The 17,693-nt window shown below is 36.1% G+C and overlaps 1 protein-coding gene across 4 annotated transcripts in view; it reads right to left on the reverse strand.

The window, feature by feature from the left end:
* Nucleotides 1-17,693, reverse strand: part of SUGCT (succinyl-CoA:glutarate-CoA transferase) — a 315,880-nt gene that overhangs the window by 245,670 nt on the left and 52,517 nt on the right. For all 4 annotated transcript variants that reach the window (XM_066323055.1, XM_066323063.1, XM_066323071.1 and 1 more), the window contains exon 9: nt 6,982-7,077. In XM_066323055.1, the coding sequence (XP_066179152.1) occupies nt 6,982-7,077 (96 nt within the window). The remainder of the gene's footprint in view (nt 1-6,981; nt 7,078-17,693) is intronic.

Genomic DNA, 17,693 nt, shown 5'->3' on the forward strand with positions numbered 1-17,693 from the left:
CAACAAAAACTAGATTACATGAATGACATCTAGTGGACACACTTTCCCATAACAATCAACTTTTCCCAACCAAAACTAACACAAGCTTCACACAGTAAACAAAGGCACCTATTTATGTGTGTATACATATATATTTATATATATATATATATATATATATATATATATATATATATATATATATATATATGTATATATATGCAGGATGACCATGTCAGAAGTCATTGAGCAATACTGATACACAGATTTCTGACTTCTCTTTCACACTGTTTAAACATGTTTCAGCTTATGAGTAGCTGCAGTGTATAGTAATACAATGACTGTGAAATATATGTTAAGAAAAGAAAAGACAAAGTTCACTCTACTGCCTTGGATCCAATAAACGGATTAAAAGAAAGCAGTGATCCAGCTGCAGTCAATATCTCCTCTACAATCCCACAGATCCTATTTTCATCACTTTCCAACCAGATACAATGTGAAGGGCCCTCTACTGATTAGGGCTCTGTTAAACTGCTCTTCCTAAGAACTAAATTTGACATGAATATACAAATCTGTAATATTCAGTAGCCTTGTAACATGTTTGCTTTAAAGAATAACAACTACACCTCTCACCTCACCAATAGGCAAATGTGGAGGAAACAACTAACAGTATGCATAAAAGACAAACGTCCACCAAATGACACTGAACATAATTACACATGTATTCCTATCCTAGTTTAATTACAGTTTTTCTCATGTATCCACAGACAAGTGACAGATAAATAATCTTAATGTACATTCATGTTAAAGGAGTGTAAATAAACATGTCAGTACATAAACATATACAAGTACACATACAAGAACAGTCTGGGACATTTCTCAGGAGGAGATCAAAAGTGAGACTGTCTCACTTGTCAGCTATCCTTCCTTAACAGTAATTGTGATTATCCATACCTGTTTTGTAAATTCAAAGTATAAGAGACATTAAAAACATATCTCGCAGGCATTGCTTAAGATGAAAAGGTGCAGGAGGATTTCCTTCAGAAAAAAAAACAGTGTCAGGTTTTCAAGTAAAAATGCATTTTATTTTGATCTGAGAATTCCCTGTGTACAGGTAGAAGCTGTCTGTGTGCATACAAGGTCAGCTTCCTTAAAGTGCTGTCTCTGACAAGAGAGGATATATATGAATGAATTTATGTCTCATATCATACACTGAGAGCATATCTAAAACTGCCCAAGGCAAATCTACTGAACTGGTTTCCAGACAGCTGCTCTGCCAGGAGAGAGGCTTGACAACCCACTGGAGGACAATCTCCAAAAAATTATCAGCATAATGTTGTCAGGTTTGAATAACTAGAATTAATTACTCATAAATGAGCAGCTTTCTACAGATTGCCACAGATGATTACTATACTTTTTCAATTACTAAAATGGCAAGGAAAAAAATCCATACTCCAGCACTTCTTACCAAGCAGAGTGCCAATTCCAGTTCTCTATAATCACAGTAAGACCAAAACCCTTGTGCAGTCAGTGGTTAATCTCATCACACCATAGTAGGAAGCTTCTGAAAGAAATCTAGTAAGGAAATATACAAATAGAAACTTGTTCAAAAACAAAGAAAGGGGCAAAGTCCTGCAATATTATATTGTTTTCTTGTTTTACAGAATCCATTATAACACAAGCTTTTTTTTATGACACTCCTTCTTGTGCCTTGTAAGATGAAGACATAAAGGAAGCAGATAATTAAAAAACAAACCTATAGGTAAGTAGATAAAGGCCACTAAAGCATTGACTATTCATCATATGAGTAAAGACATTTATAGTGAGGATGGCTGAACTGTTCTTTGGAAATATTATCCACATATTGTGATAGAACACACTTTGTTGCTTGAGAACACAAAGTTTCTATTCAGTTGATCTGTGAATACACTTAAATTTCATGTTTAGTGGTATATATGCTGCATTGCTTAGAAGAAAAACATGGGAAAATGGGCTCCCAAGGCAGTCTAAATAGTCCAGATGAGTATTATGTAGATAATATTCACACAGTAAGAAGGGTCATCTTGCATTGCCTGAATTTAAAACTTCCCTCTCACCCCCAAAAAAATCTGTATTTTAATATATTTCCTGTGCCTAAATTCCATCTTCTCATAGACTGGGGTAATATAGAGCAGAAAGATTTTCTTCCATTTTGAATTTATTTAAGGAGAGTCTCATGCACAAAACAAAACTTTGCAATTATTCGAAGTCCTATTCTTTGTTAGTTTTGATTCCAAGAGTCATTAACTGCAGAAATATCCAACAAAACCACATAAAGATAGACAAGAAAATGAGTACATATCACCATTCTTGCATGGAATAAGCAGTTTGAAATTTCTAAATGATTGACATAATTCTGCTGTCCTCTTCGCTGAATGAAAAAAAAAAAAAAAAGGAGACTGAAGTTGAGAGATTCTCTAGAGCTGAGGTAGAAAAATTGGTGCACATTGTGCCTTTGTGTGAAAGCATCTCTGTCAGATGAATCAGGTCAATAATTGAATTTCTCTGTTCCTGTGATGAGACACAAGTGACATGTGTGGGATTTTCTTTGTAAGCCTCCTGGACAGTATGAAATTCTATAACCAAAAAATATGAGATGCAGATGATAAAAATAATGCAGAGACATTTTATCTAAGACTGTACTCATCTTCCTAATACCTCATACCTTTCACTTCCTTGTGAGCTTACGCTTTGATTTTCATAACACATTTCAACTGACTTTGACACCAAGGTAATTTCCTCATATGAAGGAAATTTTATGCCTAGCACAAGCAGAAGTTGATACTTAAAGAATCTAAGTGATGCTCTAACACAAAAAAACATTAGTGTTGGGTCTGATGAGTTGTTACAATGCACAGCTTAGTCAACAGAAAAGGTAATTTGTTAAAATAATTTCTTTACTGTGTCATGTTTTTAACTTTCATTCAGAATGGCTGTGCCCTTTGCACATTCTGAAAATATACTGAGCTATACTTGAGAAATCCCTGTCAGTCTTAGGACCAAATCCAGAACAAAAGTAATATCATATTCATTAGATATCTGCAAGATATCTAATGGTTTCTGTTTTCTAAATACACTTCCATTGTTTATGGCCTGAGAGGAACCAGCCCTATACTTCCTGCTGAAAGTTTGCCTCTGAAAGTACTGCCCAGTTGCCTGGGGTGTCTGATGGCAGGGTGACAAGCTGACACATGAAATATCTTTTAAACATGCCAGTTTGATAGACTTTCTCAGAAGAATGAATTTCAAATGGGCCAACTGAAAGACAAAAAATGTGAATGTCCAGATCTCAGGCATGGCACAGGCAAGAGAGCTACATTACTGAAATCACTAGAACATGGGAAGACCTTATCACCCCACGTGAAAGACAGTAAGAACTTTACTATTCAGCACAATTATATAAACCGGATGCTTTTAAGCCCTGATTTCCTCCGGATAATCATGGAGCAGCTGTTGCTAAACAAGGTGTCTCATTATAGAAACTGTTTTTAAAAACTTGTATTAATTACATTTAAGGTACAGCCCAGAACTCAAGGTTTGTGTTTTAACACTTGAAACCAAGCAAATTGGGATCAATTACAATAACTGTCACAGGAGAGACCAATTCCAGCCACATTGCTCTGATTAAATAGCAGAAATGCTCAAAGTAGGTAATTTCTCATGAAGGTTTCAGTACTCAAAAAACTGTTTCTGATTTTGGTTGATAAGAACCTAGAGTAATTCATCTTTGTGGCACATTGCAAATTTCACCTCTATTGAAAATCTGTGGTAAACCTTTACAGTTAGTTTTACAAGAATCCTGGGAGACATTACATACTCAAAAGACATTCAGATCCTTTCCTTTGGCTTCTGGTAATCAACACATGGAAGTGAAAATTCAGACATTTCAGATGATCATGTCACAAAGTGAGCATATTGTCAGCAAATGAGAAAAATCTTAAGAATATGAAAGCCCTTGCACATCAAACTTAACATCTCAGACCAGACCAGAATTAGATTTTCAAAGACATTAATAGTTTCAGGATCGATAGAACCCACCTTCCCATTAATGCTTGATTTTTTTGCCTTTAAATACAAAGAAAAGTAATAAAGGTCAATCTAGAGAACACATTCAGGGACAAATTGTGCTGCTAGTGTTTAAGTCAAGTAGCAATAGGGAAAACTCAGTAAAATAACAGAGATACAGTCAAAGGTAAATTTGACCTTGTAAATAGAAGAAAATAGAGCCATTTGCAAAGATGTCTTGAACAAATTTATTCTGGTGAAGCTCAATGAAATAAAAGCTGCCATAGCATTCATTATACAACACTTACTATAACAATTGTAAGCAAAAAATTACTTTTTATGTACATTTTTAGGATGCTTTTAACAGGGATTTTTATTATTTTGGTCAGTGCTCTAGTGTGACTCTGATCAGACATCTCTCATACTGAAAGATGATGCAAGTTATTTTAATTTGGCCTTTTTAATATCTATAATAGGATCCTATGTTTGCTCAATCCTCCATGACTTAACATAACCTTACACTTTTTACAAGACTGCATGCTCTGTATCATTTCATAATTTATTACCTGTATAAACACTCAAAATACAGAAAAAAAAAAAAAAAAAAAAGGGCATGTGAAAAAACAAGTTTGCTACCACCTAATTGCTCTCAAATATATATAAATTCAATTTTCTGAAATGTTTTTCATTATTTCAACAAATTGTAGTTCACCTGTAGTTTCAAGATAAAATATCTTGAAACAAAAAAAATTTGTAAAGATTAGTCTTGTGAAAGTCATTAGCTTAGTAAGCAAAATAAAGCATATTCAGTAAGTAGAATGAGGAAGGAAAGTCAGGTTTCAGAGATCTGTTCTGTATTACAAATTACTATATTATAAATGAGCTGTAGGAGATTCTATAGAACTAGTACAATAGCAACAGTGAGGGTTAAGTCAAGTTTATGAAGAGCTTTGCAATCTAAGTATAGCTAAGGTAAGCAAAGGAAAAAATCCTCTAAACCCCAAAATATTCTTATGGTTAAAATCAAAACTGCAACCATGCTAGCTGACACCATAAACACATATACACATAACTCCACCCATTAAAAATCCACCCTAATTACTGGTTTATGATCAGAAAATTCAGATTAAAATTGCTTATATTATTGAAGTAATATTTCTAATACCTACTACAGAAACAGCAGACAGAAACATAGAATCCATATTTTTATTAGGATATTTTTCAAAAGAAAATTTATTTTCTTAATGACTAATCAAGATTAAATTTAAAAAACAGCTAAAACAATCTCCTAGACCTAAAGAGCTGTCTATGAAAAAAGGAACAAAGGATACCCAATGTATGCTTTTCATTTTGACTGTGGAAAAACAAAGACCAAAAGGACATAAAAGAATGCAAGTTTCATTATCCAGCCAAATGCCGTATGGCGAAGATAAAATACTTTGTTTAGTCAGGTTTTTGGGTTTGCTTATACAAACTTCAGATACTTCAGATCTGTTTTATACTTTCAACATACTAAAGTTCAAAAAGCTTGTACCAAAAGGTCGCACCACAGAAACACAGCAGAATGTAAATACTTGTGTAGTGCTTGGTTACACTGGGTCATGAGAGCTGGTTCTTAGATAACACACCCATACTGCTCCACCAGTAGCACTGGAGACAAGAATACTGCAGGACTAAACTCAGTCTTGCAGAAAGAGCCGCAACACCTCCCCACTGGTCTGAGACAATGTGCCATTTGTTGTAGCTAATTCATAACAAGACAGCTGATTATGCAGTACTGGAAGTATTGGAAAAGGTCTCCTAGATGAAGTAGACTTAGTCCGGAGAAAACCAGCTCATTTTGGTTTTACACCTGAGGAAGTCTGGCTGTGATTAGCTAGTGAGGGAGTTCTGCATAACAGTGGAAAATTTTACTTTGGATTTTATAGTCAATAGCAGCAAATCTTTCAATTATGATTGCCACGATCTTCACCACTGGGAAGACTACCCACTAAATTTCCCTCACTTTCTCTAAAAAGAAAGGAGAGGGTAAAGAAACTCAGCAGTATTTGGGTGCAGTTCTCCCAGGCAAATGCTGGAAACTGCTCCTTTCAAGACTTCAAGGACTCTGGACATAAATTAAGAAATACAGGCTCTGCCTAGCTAGATGCAAACATGACTACTCGATAAGGAACACCAAAAATATTACATAAAGAATAGATTTTTTAAACTTAAATATATGATCAAATCTCCATAAAGGCATGAGCTCCATCTAAGAACACAAAATGAACAGCTAGAAAAGAACAAAAATTTTTGTTTACTAGAAAAGTTTACCGTACTGGTCAAAAGTAAGATAAAACTTGCAGTGAGATTTTTTTTTTTGCCTGTGTTTGTTTATATGATGAAGGTCATGTTATTTTAAGGAATGTCAACCCTTCACTAGATGCAGCAGAGTATGAATTCTGCTGAGGAAATCTGAGTTTTGGTTAATTCCTTTTGTCAACCTGTTGTTGCACTGAGGCAGTGATTTGTAGCAAAATCAATAGAAAATTACAAATGCATAGAACTGACAGATTATCTTGGTAATTCAGACTGCTCTTGTAGACTCTCAGGATAAAAGCACCAAAATTCAGAGGGAAAATATTGAAAGATTTCCGTTTATAACTGGTGTGGAATAGAAGTCGGGTAACCCTTAAAAAAAAGGTTTCTCTGTTGGATGAAAACCAATCAAGTCATCATGCTAGCTTTAGAGTCATCCAGTTTCAGCTAACACCTTTGATCTATTTCAGTGTTCTGTTACTAATCTACTGCTGATGAAGAAATATGCAAAATGCAGAAATTACAGTGAACAACAGAACCTTGTCAGACCTCAACACAGACACGTTACAGACTACAGGTCATGGGAAAAGTCAGTTCTCAATCTCATAATACATCAAATAATTAATTCCAAGGGAAAAAACCCTAATGTTTTCTGCTTACCTGGTATGGAACAATACTCCCATGAGCAGTACCCCAGCGTTTTGCTTCAATTTTGCAATTAAGGTAATTAGCTGCTACATGAGTGAGACACGCAACCTGAAAATGGAAAAAAAGCATAGTATTCAGGAAAGCTGAAACTTCATTGACAACTTCTCTGAGATTTCTTCCCATGTGCTTTAGATATATAAGTTAATATATTTATGTCACAGAAGTATCTTTTAGATATTATATATTTTGTACACTTTTTTTAATATGAGAAAAACTCAAGCTACAGCTGTATCACAGAAGTGCTTTAGTACAACTCAATAAACTCGAAAATTAACACGTTTCTTATAACACAAGCAATGTTGGACATATGTAGCATTAAACTACCCTGAGGGATAAGAATGGTCAGCTGCAGCAGTGTCTTGTGTGAAGTCTAGTAGGAAGCATGATGACTTTGTGGGATAGAACTCACCATTTCCTGAACCTCAATCCCATGCTAAAATCACAAAGATTTTTTTCCTCAGTTACAAGATTATCTTTTAGTTTTCTCCTATGCATCTCATTTCAAATGTCTAAGATATGGAAAATATTTCTGAATTCTTTAGCTCCCCACATGTTCTGTAATATTAATTAAGTCGTGTGCCTTGATAAATCATCTGCCACTAGAAGATAAGGAGAGATTTAGCAAGTTATTAGTCAGACAGAACCAGAAAAATACTAACTTTTGAGAAAATACAGCATGCCAACTTAGGAACCAGAATGTGAGTTTGAATATATATTTTTAAGTATGATTATATCTTAGGAAAAAGAAATTAACGTTTGTGATGCAGTAATGCATGAAAATCAGTGGTTCTGTTATAACCTGTAGCAGATTCTTTATTCTTAATTCTTTGAGGGAATACAGTGTGTGACGATATGCGAAGCCAAGTAAAACAATAAAGCATTATAGTTACCATGGAAGGCTACCACTAATTCATCAGATACAATGCATTTGTTTTATTTTGTTAACTAGCTGCACCAGTACGTGCAAATGCCTGCCTAAACAGTAAACTATGTGGAGAATTTTTTCCAAAAATATTTTTTCTCCATGTTTCTTCCATTAGATGGAAGAAATTTGCTTTATACTATTTTGTACCTACTAATCAGTCTAGTCTACAACAAAAACACAATTAATTCAGAGTCCACCCATCATATTCCGATATGTGAATTATATAAGAATTCCCAAGAAACAAAAGTAGTTTAGTTTCCTTCTTCTTTCTCCACATATTCTGAAAAGAAAATGTGGATGTGTCACTGTCATATTTAAAGAAAATCTTTAACTGCAAATCATGGATACTATGATTTAGTACAGAAAAAAAACCCTAAGAAAATATACAGCAAATAAGAGTCTAACTACTGACAAAAAAACATTTGTATATACTAACTAGAAATACAATTCCTTATTCCTGAGTACTGTTGGAAAACATTTTGTGGCTGCATTTCAGGTCCAGCTTTTTACAGCCCAGTATCACTTCATTTGGCTAAAATATTGAACCATGTCTGTCCTTCGGTACCCAGGAAAATTTCAACACTTAAGGAAATGGAACTGTAAGTATCTAGAAAGAATTGTTTTTCCTACTTTGCAACTTTCCTCAGCAATACAGAATGAAACACATCATGATTATAGAGAGTAAATGAGTTACAAGAGTGTATAATTTATTAGTAGCACATAGCCTTGACCCGTCTTTTCTGCCATTTTTCAAACTGGGGCAACACTCCACAGTGATACTTCCTCTACCATATCAAATGGCTCTGCAGTGATGATGAAATATTATTAATTAGATAATCTTCTATATTTGTATGCAACACTACACAGCTGACACATTACACACAAATTTCACTGACAGGTGACATGCATCCATTACAACCGGCTTTTACTTCTAAAAACCAAGAATATGCATTTAACTTTCCACATTTTCCATACGAGAACTGCTATATCAAACTAAACCCTAGGAAGTTCATAATGAATTAAAACCTAGTAAAACAGAAATCCCAAAATATTGATATGGAATGTAATTGAGCCAAGATGTCATGCTATTCATTTGTTTCTACATTCTATGCTATAGAGTCAAGGACTGGAGTTTCATAAACAAAATTCTTCACAAAAAACATTTTATCCCTAAAAAATGTATCTTCTTAACACAGTGTTGCAAATTGCTTTAGCTTCCTTGATGAGATGAATGTAATGTTTTTAGTAACAGAATAAACCCCACATCTAGATTTCTCCAAAGCACTTGTTCACAGTACACTAAGAAAAAAGGGATTAAAACATAATGCTCACTAGATATTGACCTTTCACCACTAAAGCATCTGCTTCACACTCATTTCAGTAGCAAGAGACTGAAAATGCCAGGAAAGTCAGAACTTGGTAAAGATGGCGATGTTGGAACTAACAGTTGCTCAGACTGAGTTCAAAGTCTCAGTTCAACTTGCTACTCAGCATGAAGAATAATTCCTTTTCAGTCAATGTATTGACCACTTGCTTGAATGCATATGCCTATGTAGCCTATGAAGCTGGTATGCTTATTAGTGTTTTTTCAATAAACCATGAAGGAATAAAGCTTTTGGCTTCCTCTGACTTCCTTCTCTGATCTGAGTACTTTATTCATAGTCAAATTAGCCAGACAAAATGAATTATCAGCAGTAGCTATAGCATCATCACTAAACAAACAAACTTGAATAGACCACAATAAAGTAAATATATTGGTGTTCTGTGTTTTATATAAAAATACACTGTTGAGTGAACTCTGTGGCCTTTTGTCACATTCATAATAATTTTCTGACAAGTTCAGCAAACTTCAAGGATGGTTCTATTTCTACAGTCCCCTGAAATAATCCCAGGAGTACCGTGCCTTTCCCTTTCCTCTGTTTCTGGCTCAGTTCATTCTCTTTGGTCTCTCCAAAGATTTAGTCCCACTAAAAAGGCACTGTCTGGAAAAAACCTTTAAACACATACAATTTATGTCATTAATAAAGAACATGAAGAAGTGATCGATCTATACAGCTGTTAAGCAAACTGCTGAACTACAAGCATAAAAAAGAAGTCCCAAATGAACATTTTTATAGACATTATATCTTTTAAAAAAAAATGTTTGTAATAGTGTAAGTCTACTTCTCCAAATTCCCCAGTAATTCAAGACCCAAGACCTCACTACTAGAGACACCTCTTGAAGTAGAAACTTCTATAATACACTCAATCTCTCAAACTGGAGTTTAGGTACATCTGTATGACATATTCAGATAAATATTTTTAAAATCTATACTTAAAACTGCTTTCCTGAAACCTTATAGACCCATTTCTTTTCTCCTTTAATTAAGAAATAATCTTTCAAAGTAACCTTTGAACTTACAACACTAAAGCAGATGTACTACAATGATACAGAGATCTCTGTATTCATTTGCTTGCAGAGACACATCTATGTACTGTAAATATGCATTATCAAATATCTACAGATAAGCATTCCTTTATTTCACATAAGTAAAGGGAACACATTATTTCAACATTCCTTTCTAATATTACTGTTGATGGCCAAATCCCATTTGTGCTACAGACTTACTTAAATCAGAACAAAAAGAGAGCTGCATTAAGGTCTGAAAAGTTATGTTCAGATTATGATGGAATCAGACAGATGGGAAACAAGATATTAAAAGCCACAAGGTCAGCAGACAAAGAAAAGAGACAGAATTTCAAAAGATTTTTTTTCAAGATAGCACATCAAACATAATTTATTACAATGAGTTCGCTGAGTCAATCAATCATTTACATGAAATTTCAACAAGTGCATATGAATAACAAAAGAAGACAGGTAACTGGAAAGAGAAAATAACATTTTAATTATAGTCTTTACTTTCTTCTCCCTCCAATTTTTTGTCTGCTGTCGTGCCACATATCTTAACATTGCTTTGACTCTAAGCCAAGTTAATTTATTTCTGTCTCATTCTTTGTTTGCTTATTCTTAAAGCAAGCATGTAGACTTATGAACTTTGAGACTCAGGCATTTTACGCTGGCATAGGTAAATTATTTTATGCCATGTTACAGAAGTAGTAACACAATTATTAATTTACAGCTTTGTAGAAAAAACCATTCTAGAAAATTCCATCGCTTTCTGTTGTGCAGAGGCAAATAATCTTCCATTTACACTTTTTCCATACTTCTGGTGACATATTAAAAAAATCTTTACTTGAGAACATAAGGCCACAATCCACATTTGGTGGACACTACAAAAGGTCTCTTAAAATCACTGATCCTTTGCTAGTATTTACCTAATAACTCATTTTACTGGTTTATGTTTTCCCTAATAAGTATTTTGACACTGATAATGCTTAGATTTGACTAATTTTGCTTTTGCAGTTGTTCCCTATTGCCCTTCTGTAAGCTACTTCCATGTACATGTGCACCAAGTGACTCTCAGCTCTTGCTCCTTGAGTCATTTTTGCATTATCCAGAAACCCAAAACCCCACATCAAAACCCAAAACCTCTATCTCTATCAGGAAACCCCCACTCTTCCAGCTAATTATGCAATTCCTAAGCATTGACCCAACTTTTTCAGGATGCTGCACTATACCAAATGAATGGTGGCATTCTATCAGTTTTTAAACAGGGAATTGTGTTTGTAACTCCTGCAAGAATGAACTGGGCAGCAGAAACCAAGCCTTGCATAGAGGCAAGGGAGCTGACACAATTCAAGGCAGCCCATCATGCAGGGGTCCAGCAGTAAACCACAGCATTCCCAGGAGCTATCGACAAACATCACCTTACATTGGGGCTTGTAAGGGCCACCCATCTAGCCTGAAGCTGAGAGATCTGCAGAAGCTAAAAGATCAGTTCAGGAGTGGCATACACCTATAGGCAGGGCAGACATTCCCACCTTCAAATACACAGCCTACAAAGGAGCAAGATTATACTGCTTCATCCGTGGTGTCCCTGCATCAAGGCAGCAGGTCTGGCCTGCAAAAGTTAACTAAAAAAAAAATAAATTAAAAAATTAAATAAATAAAACAACTATCACGTAGGCCAGGGCTTAATACCATTAAAGAGAATTTTAGAAGAATGTTTGTGTTGAACACTGTGCTCTGGGTAAAAAGAATTTTCTAATCAGTGACACAAATTTCTCTTAATGCAAAATTCCAGGAAATTATCATGAATTCACCCTTCACAAAAGAAAACTCCTGGCACTGAAGTATCCATAAATGGCATAATCCTAGCCACAACTACAATCTTGTTAAGATAAAATCAAATCTTTAATGACAAATAAGTAGAATTTTAAAACAGGTCTCCTATAGTGCTCTGTTCTTGTACCTTCCAAGCAGACACTTAGGCAGGTATCCAAGTCCATGCCAGCAATCACATGCTGATTTGTTGATTCCAGTTAGCAACCTGACCAAGAGCACACAGCAAATCACACAAAAGATGTGCTAGACTGAGTTAATTGAATCAAAACAATAAAAAAACCCAAATCATGCAGTAAGAAAATAAAAGGTAATGTATTTGAATACCTTATGTAGAATATGAATTCTCAGAGGTGAAGATAGATAAAAAGAGCAAAACAGACTTTAAAGTACACAATTGTGTAAATACTTTTTTGCCTGAAAAAGATGTCTGATAACATCTTTTGCTTTATTAAAAAAAATTAGACTACATAAATAGAGAAACTAAGATATCTTCAAAAATACAATGCATTTACATTGCAGAGAACTGCTACGTTCAGTGAAATGAAACAATAAAAAAGAGCTGATCTAAAAATTATTTTTAATGAGCTATTTAGAGCTTATAAAAGAGCAGAATTAATGCTTCTGTGCTGCCCACAGGATGAAGATCAGCTCCTGATTAAGATTCAATTAGCATTAACAATAGCAAAGACTGATACAACAAACAGATGTAGGACTTGTAATTTCAAAAGTATGTATTATTCAGCACTCAGTTTCAAGAGTAAGTACATGTTAAATGGACTCTTATCTCTCCTCAGTCTCTAATCAAACAGGTAAACAAAACAAACAAAACGAACAAAAAATAAACTTCCACACATTCAGATGAATTTTAGGTGGAGGATCAAAAACAAAAATCCTGATCATAGAAGCTATTAGACAACAGTGACATGAAAGAGAAAAAGGAAACCAAAAAAAATATTTCTTTTAAACGAGCTCCAGTTGAAGAAAGACACATTCTAAAAGAAAGAATAAATTTCTTGATTACAAAAAAATACTAGTCTTTTTTTTTTTCTGAAAGTATAAAGTAAGATACTACTTCAATCACTGAAAAAAAATCTTGTTTCAGCTTCATAATTACAAAGGAACATCTCTAAGGAACCTGCTACCTTAAAAAAAAAAAACAAAAAAAAAAAAAACAAAAAAACCCCACACTATTAAGGAGAGTATTAGGGCTAAAAATACCAAGAACTCCAAAGGTAGTCTGTATGCTCTGTGCAAAATCCAAAGCCTGAAAAACTAGGTTTCTCATTAAGAAAAAAAAGGAAAAAAGAGAAAAGCCTATCAATGGATTTTCCCATAACATGATCCTGGAAAGAGATGAATCATTTTTAAAGAAACTTTGAAAACAAACCTCTTTTCTTTTCCATGACATGGAAAATACAGCCAAAACAGTTAAAACTTTGGTAGTGTTTTAACAAATGAAATAAAATGTTGATAACAGACATATCAGACAACTTTAGTCATAAACTTCAATTATTTTTTTAAGACTTTATTTTCTCTGAAGAAAGACTATATACGGACTGAAATATTAAATGCATTGTATTCTGTATTTCACACAGCTTTGCTAAGCCCAGGCAAAATTCAATTTACAAAAAGCTTATTCTGCTACACTGCATACAGGTTTCTCTAACACTGTAACACATTTTGTGTCTTGACTTTCTAGAGCTGAATGATGGTGATGATAGGGTTGAGTAGTCATGGGAAAGAATCAAGATGGCCAACAGGGCAGACATCCTGGTGGCAGTCATATAGACCACCCAACCTCCTGGGGCAGATGGAATATTCAATGAGCAGCTGGGAGAAGTCACACAGTTTGCTCTCCCTTGTTCTCTTGAGGGACTTCCACATAATAGATATCTTGAAAATACATTACAACAAAGAGATAGTAGTCTAGGAGGTCTCTGGAGTGTGTGGAAGATGATTTCCTGACACACTTGGTGCAGCTAGGGAAAGGGCCCTCTGGACATGTTGTTTGTGAACAGAGAGGGAATTCTGCATGGGGGTGGAAGGCTGTCTTGAGCATAGCAGTCAGGAAATGATAGAATTTTTAATTCTTGCAGAAGGAAGGAGAGGGCCATCAGGAGAACCTTGGAATTCCAGAGGGAAGACTTCGGCCTGTTCAGGAGACTGGTAGAGAGAGTCCCTTGGGAAGAAGTCCTGCAGGACAAAGGAATCTAGGAAGGCTGCATATGCTACAGGAAGGATCATCAAAAGGTTCAGGCAAAGGATCATCATGCTGCACATGTCCGACAACCAGGGGATCAAGCTCAGCCAGTAAAGGCTTATGAAATGCAGGTCCTACTTGACTAACCTGATCTTCTATGGCAAGGCAACTCACTTAGTGGATGAGGGAAAAGCTGTGGCTGTTGTCTGCCTGGACTTTAATAAAGCCTTTGACATTTTCTCACAGCCTTTTTCTGCTCGTAGCTTGGATGGGTGGATAGCTGGACCTAGAGAGTGGTGGTAAATGGTGCTACATGTGGCTGGCTGATTGTTAGCTCCCCGGGGCTCAGTATTTGGGCCAGTTCTGTTTAACATCTTTAGCAATACACTAGACAAGAGGACCAAATGCACCCTCAGTCACTTTGCAGATAACACCATGTTTGGCAGCAGTGATGATCGGGTGGAGGGTAGGAAGGCTCTGCAGAGGGACCTGGACAGGCTGGATCAATGGACCAAAGACACTGACATGAGGTTCAACAAGAAGTGCTGGATCCTGCACTTGGGTCACAACAATCCCAGGCAGCACTACAGGCTGTGGGAAAGCTGCTCAGCAGAAAAGGACCTGGGTGTGCTGACTGACAGCAGCTCTACTTGAGCCAGAATTGTGCCCAGGCAGCCAAGAAGGCCAGTGGCATCCTGGCCTGGATCAAGAATAGTGTGGCCAAAAGGCCAGGGCAGTGCTCTGTCATCAGAAGAGAATAGTGTGGCGTCAAATCCTGGGCTCAGTTTCGAGCCCCTCACTACCAGAAAGATACTGAGGTGCTGAAGCACTGGAGAAGGACAGTGAAGCTGGTGAAGGTTCTGGAGCATAAGTCTTACAAGAAGCAGCTGTGGGAGATTGCATTGCTCAGACTGGAGAAAAGGAGGCTCTGAGACAACCCTTAATGCTCTCTACAACTTCTTGAAAGGAGGCTGTAGTGAAGTGGGAGTGGGGCCAGTCTCTTCTCCCAGGCAACAAGTGATAGTACAAGAGGAAAAGGCCTCTAAACCCAGGAGGTTTAGATTAGATAATAGGAAACTTTTTTTCTCAGAAAAAATGGCTCTTTGTCAGCCATTGAAACAAGCTGCCCAAGGAAGAGGTAGAGTCACTGTATCTGGGGGTATTTAAAAGATGTGGCACTTAGGAGCATGCTTTAGTGATGGACTTGGCAGTGCTGAGTCACTTGATGATCTTTAAGTTCTTTTCCAACCTAAATGTTTCTTTTCTATTCTAAAAATAGTAGCTATGTTTGACAGCTGAGAATGGAGAAAACAAAGCATAAAAATATGATAAAGACAAACAGATTTTGCTCATATAAAAGTTAATTGCGTCTGAAAACAGGCATCAGAATTAACAATAGCAAATTTTATTCTTATTTTCAATAGTGTAGTATCCAAAGACTCCAAAATGGATGCTATATACACTTTTTGAAGGATACTATTTTTTTAATCAGTAATAAGAATGCTTATCCATGGAAAGCTGTCAACATCCCAAACAAGCTGTATTAAGGCACTTTTCACTTTTGATCTTATGATAGGAACAATACTATTTACAATGAAAATATGCATACATCTAACCATTTACAGCACCCATCTTTTTTGTCTCCACATTTATAAGCATTAATACTTGCATGGAAAAAAGAATCTTAGATGTGTTTGTCTACTGACATTGTCATTCTTATCTTATCTGCAGTGAACAAATACAAGAATAAAATATAATAGTAATTTCACCAGCTTGTGCTGCAGCAGTGAAAACAGGTAGATTTTTACACTTCATTTGATAAATAGGGAGGCACATACAGAAACAAGTCACACCTATTTGGTTGTGTGAGAAATGTGCAAATGGTTGTCTCCATATTATCAGAGTGAAATCTCCGAATCATTACAGTATTACCTCAGCAGAACAACAAAGGCTTTAGTTCTAACACTGAAAATCTCCATTCACTGCCCACTAAGTACTTAGGTGCTAATGCACTACAGGGATGTCACAAATCTGTGCAATTGAATAAAATGTTTGAAATACGATGTTTTACAAGATTGTAATATCTGTGCCTCTGCAGCATTAAGCAACACCCATACTGCTCTTTTGAGTATTTTAATGCTGTTCACATTGCAGATGTAATTCATCTTCTAAGCTGTTACACAGCATGCAAATCAGAGAAATGTAGTCCAAAGTTCTATTCGACTTGAGTATTACCAGTGAGTCTGGAGTCAAAATATGGCACTTCCATGTAATGCTTTTTAAGTAATGGCAGCATTGTAAATGATATCCTGAAGAAGGAAGTTATTCTTTAATCAATCTACAAAAATATTTAACTCTTATCAAACCCAAAATGTTTTATCACATAGGACACTAGAATAAAAATAACTTCAAATACATTTATTAGAGAAATCTAGTACTACCAAATCCATTCAAAGTAAGGCAAGGCATTTTTACAAATAACTGAACTATGACTAGACACTCACATTGATGGTCACATTGACCCACCCCAGAGTAATGAGGGAAGGAAAAGAACTTGTTAAACCACTCTCAATCCTCTACCAGCAGTCCTTGTTAACTGGAGAAGTTCCAGCTGACTGGAAATTAGCAAATGTAAAGGCAATGTACAAGAAGCATCTGAAGGATGACTCAGGGAACTACAGGCCTGTCAGTCTCAGTTCCAACCGAGGTCATGGAAGAGATCATCCTGAGTGCCATTACATGACACATGCAGGACAGTCAGGGGATCAAGTCCAGCAACCATGCATTTATGAAAGACTGGTCCTGCTTGACCAATCTGATCTGCTTCTATGACCAAGTGACCCAATTAGCAGATGAGGGAATGGCCATGGATGTACTCTATCTAGACTTCAGTAAAGCATTTGACAGAGTCTCCCACAGCATTCACCTAAATCTGTGAACACCTCAGTAATAAAAACCTGGCTGGATGGCCAGCCCCAGAGACTTGTGGTGAATGGAACTAAATCCACCTGGTGGTGGGTCACTAGTGGTGTTCCCCAGGGCTCAGTTTTGGGGCTGCTCCCTGTTAAACATCTGTTTTGATGATCTGGACCTGGGGATTCAGGGCCCCCTCAGTAGATTTGCAGAAAACACTAAGTTGGGTGGGAGTGTTGATCTGCTTTGGAGTAGGAAGGCTCTGCAGGGAAACCTGGACAGACTCGATCTGTGGGCTGAGGACAACATCATGAGGGCAAAGGGGAAGTACTGGGTCCTGCACTTGAGTCCCAGCAACCCCATGAAGCCTGACAAGCTTGGGCAGAAGTGGCTCAGGAGCT

This window comes from Sylvia atricapilla, chromosome 1, assembly GCF_009819655.1.
Source record: "Sylvia atricapilla isolate bSylAtr1 chromosome 1, bSylAtr1.pri, whole genome shotgun sequence".
Classification (NCBI taxonomy): domain Eukaryota; kingdom Metazoa; phylum Chordata; class Aves; order Passeriformes; family Sylviidae; genus Sylvia; species Sylvia atricapilla.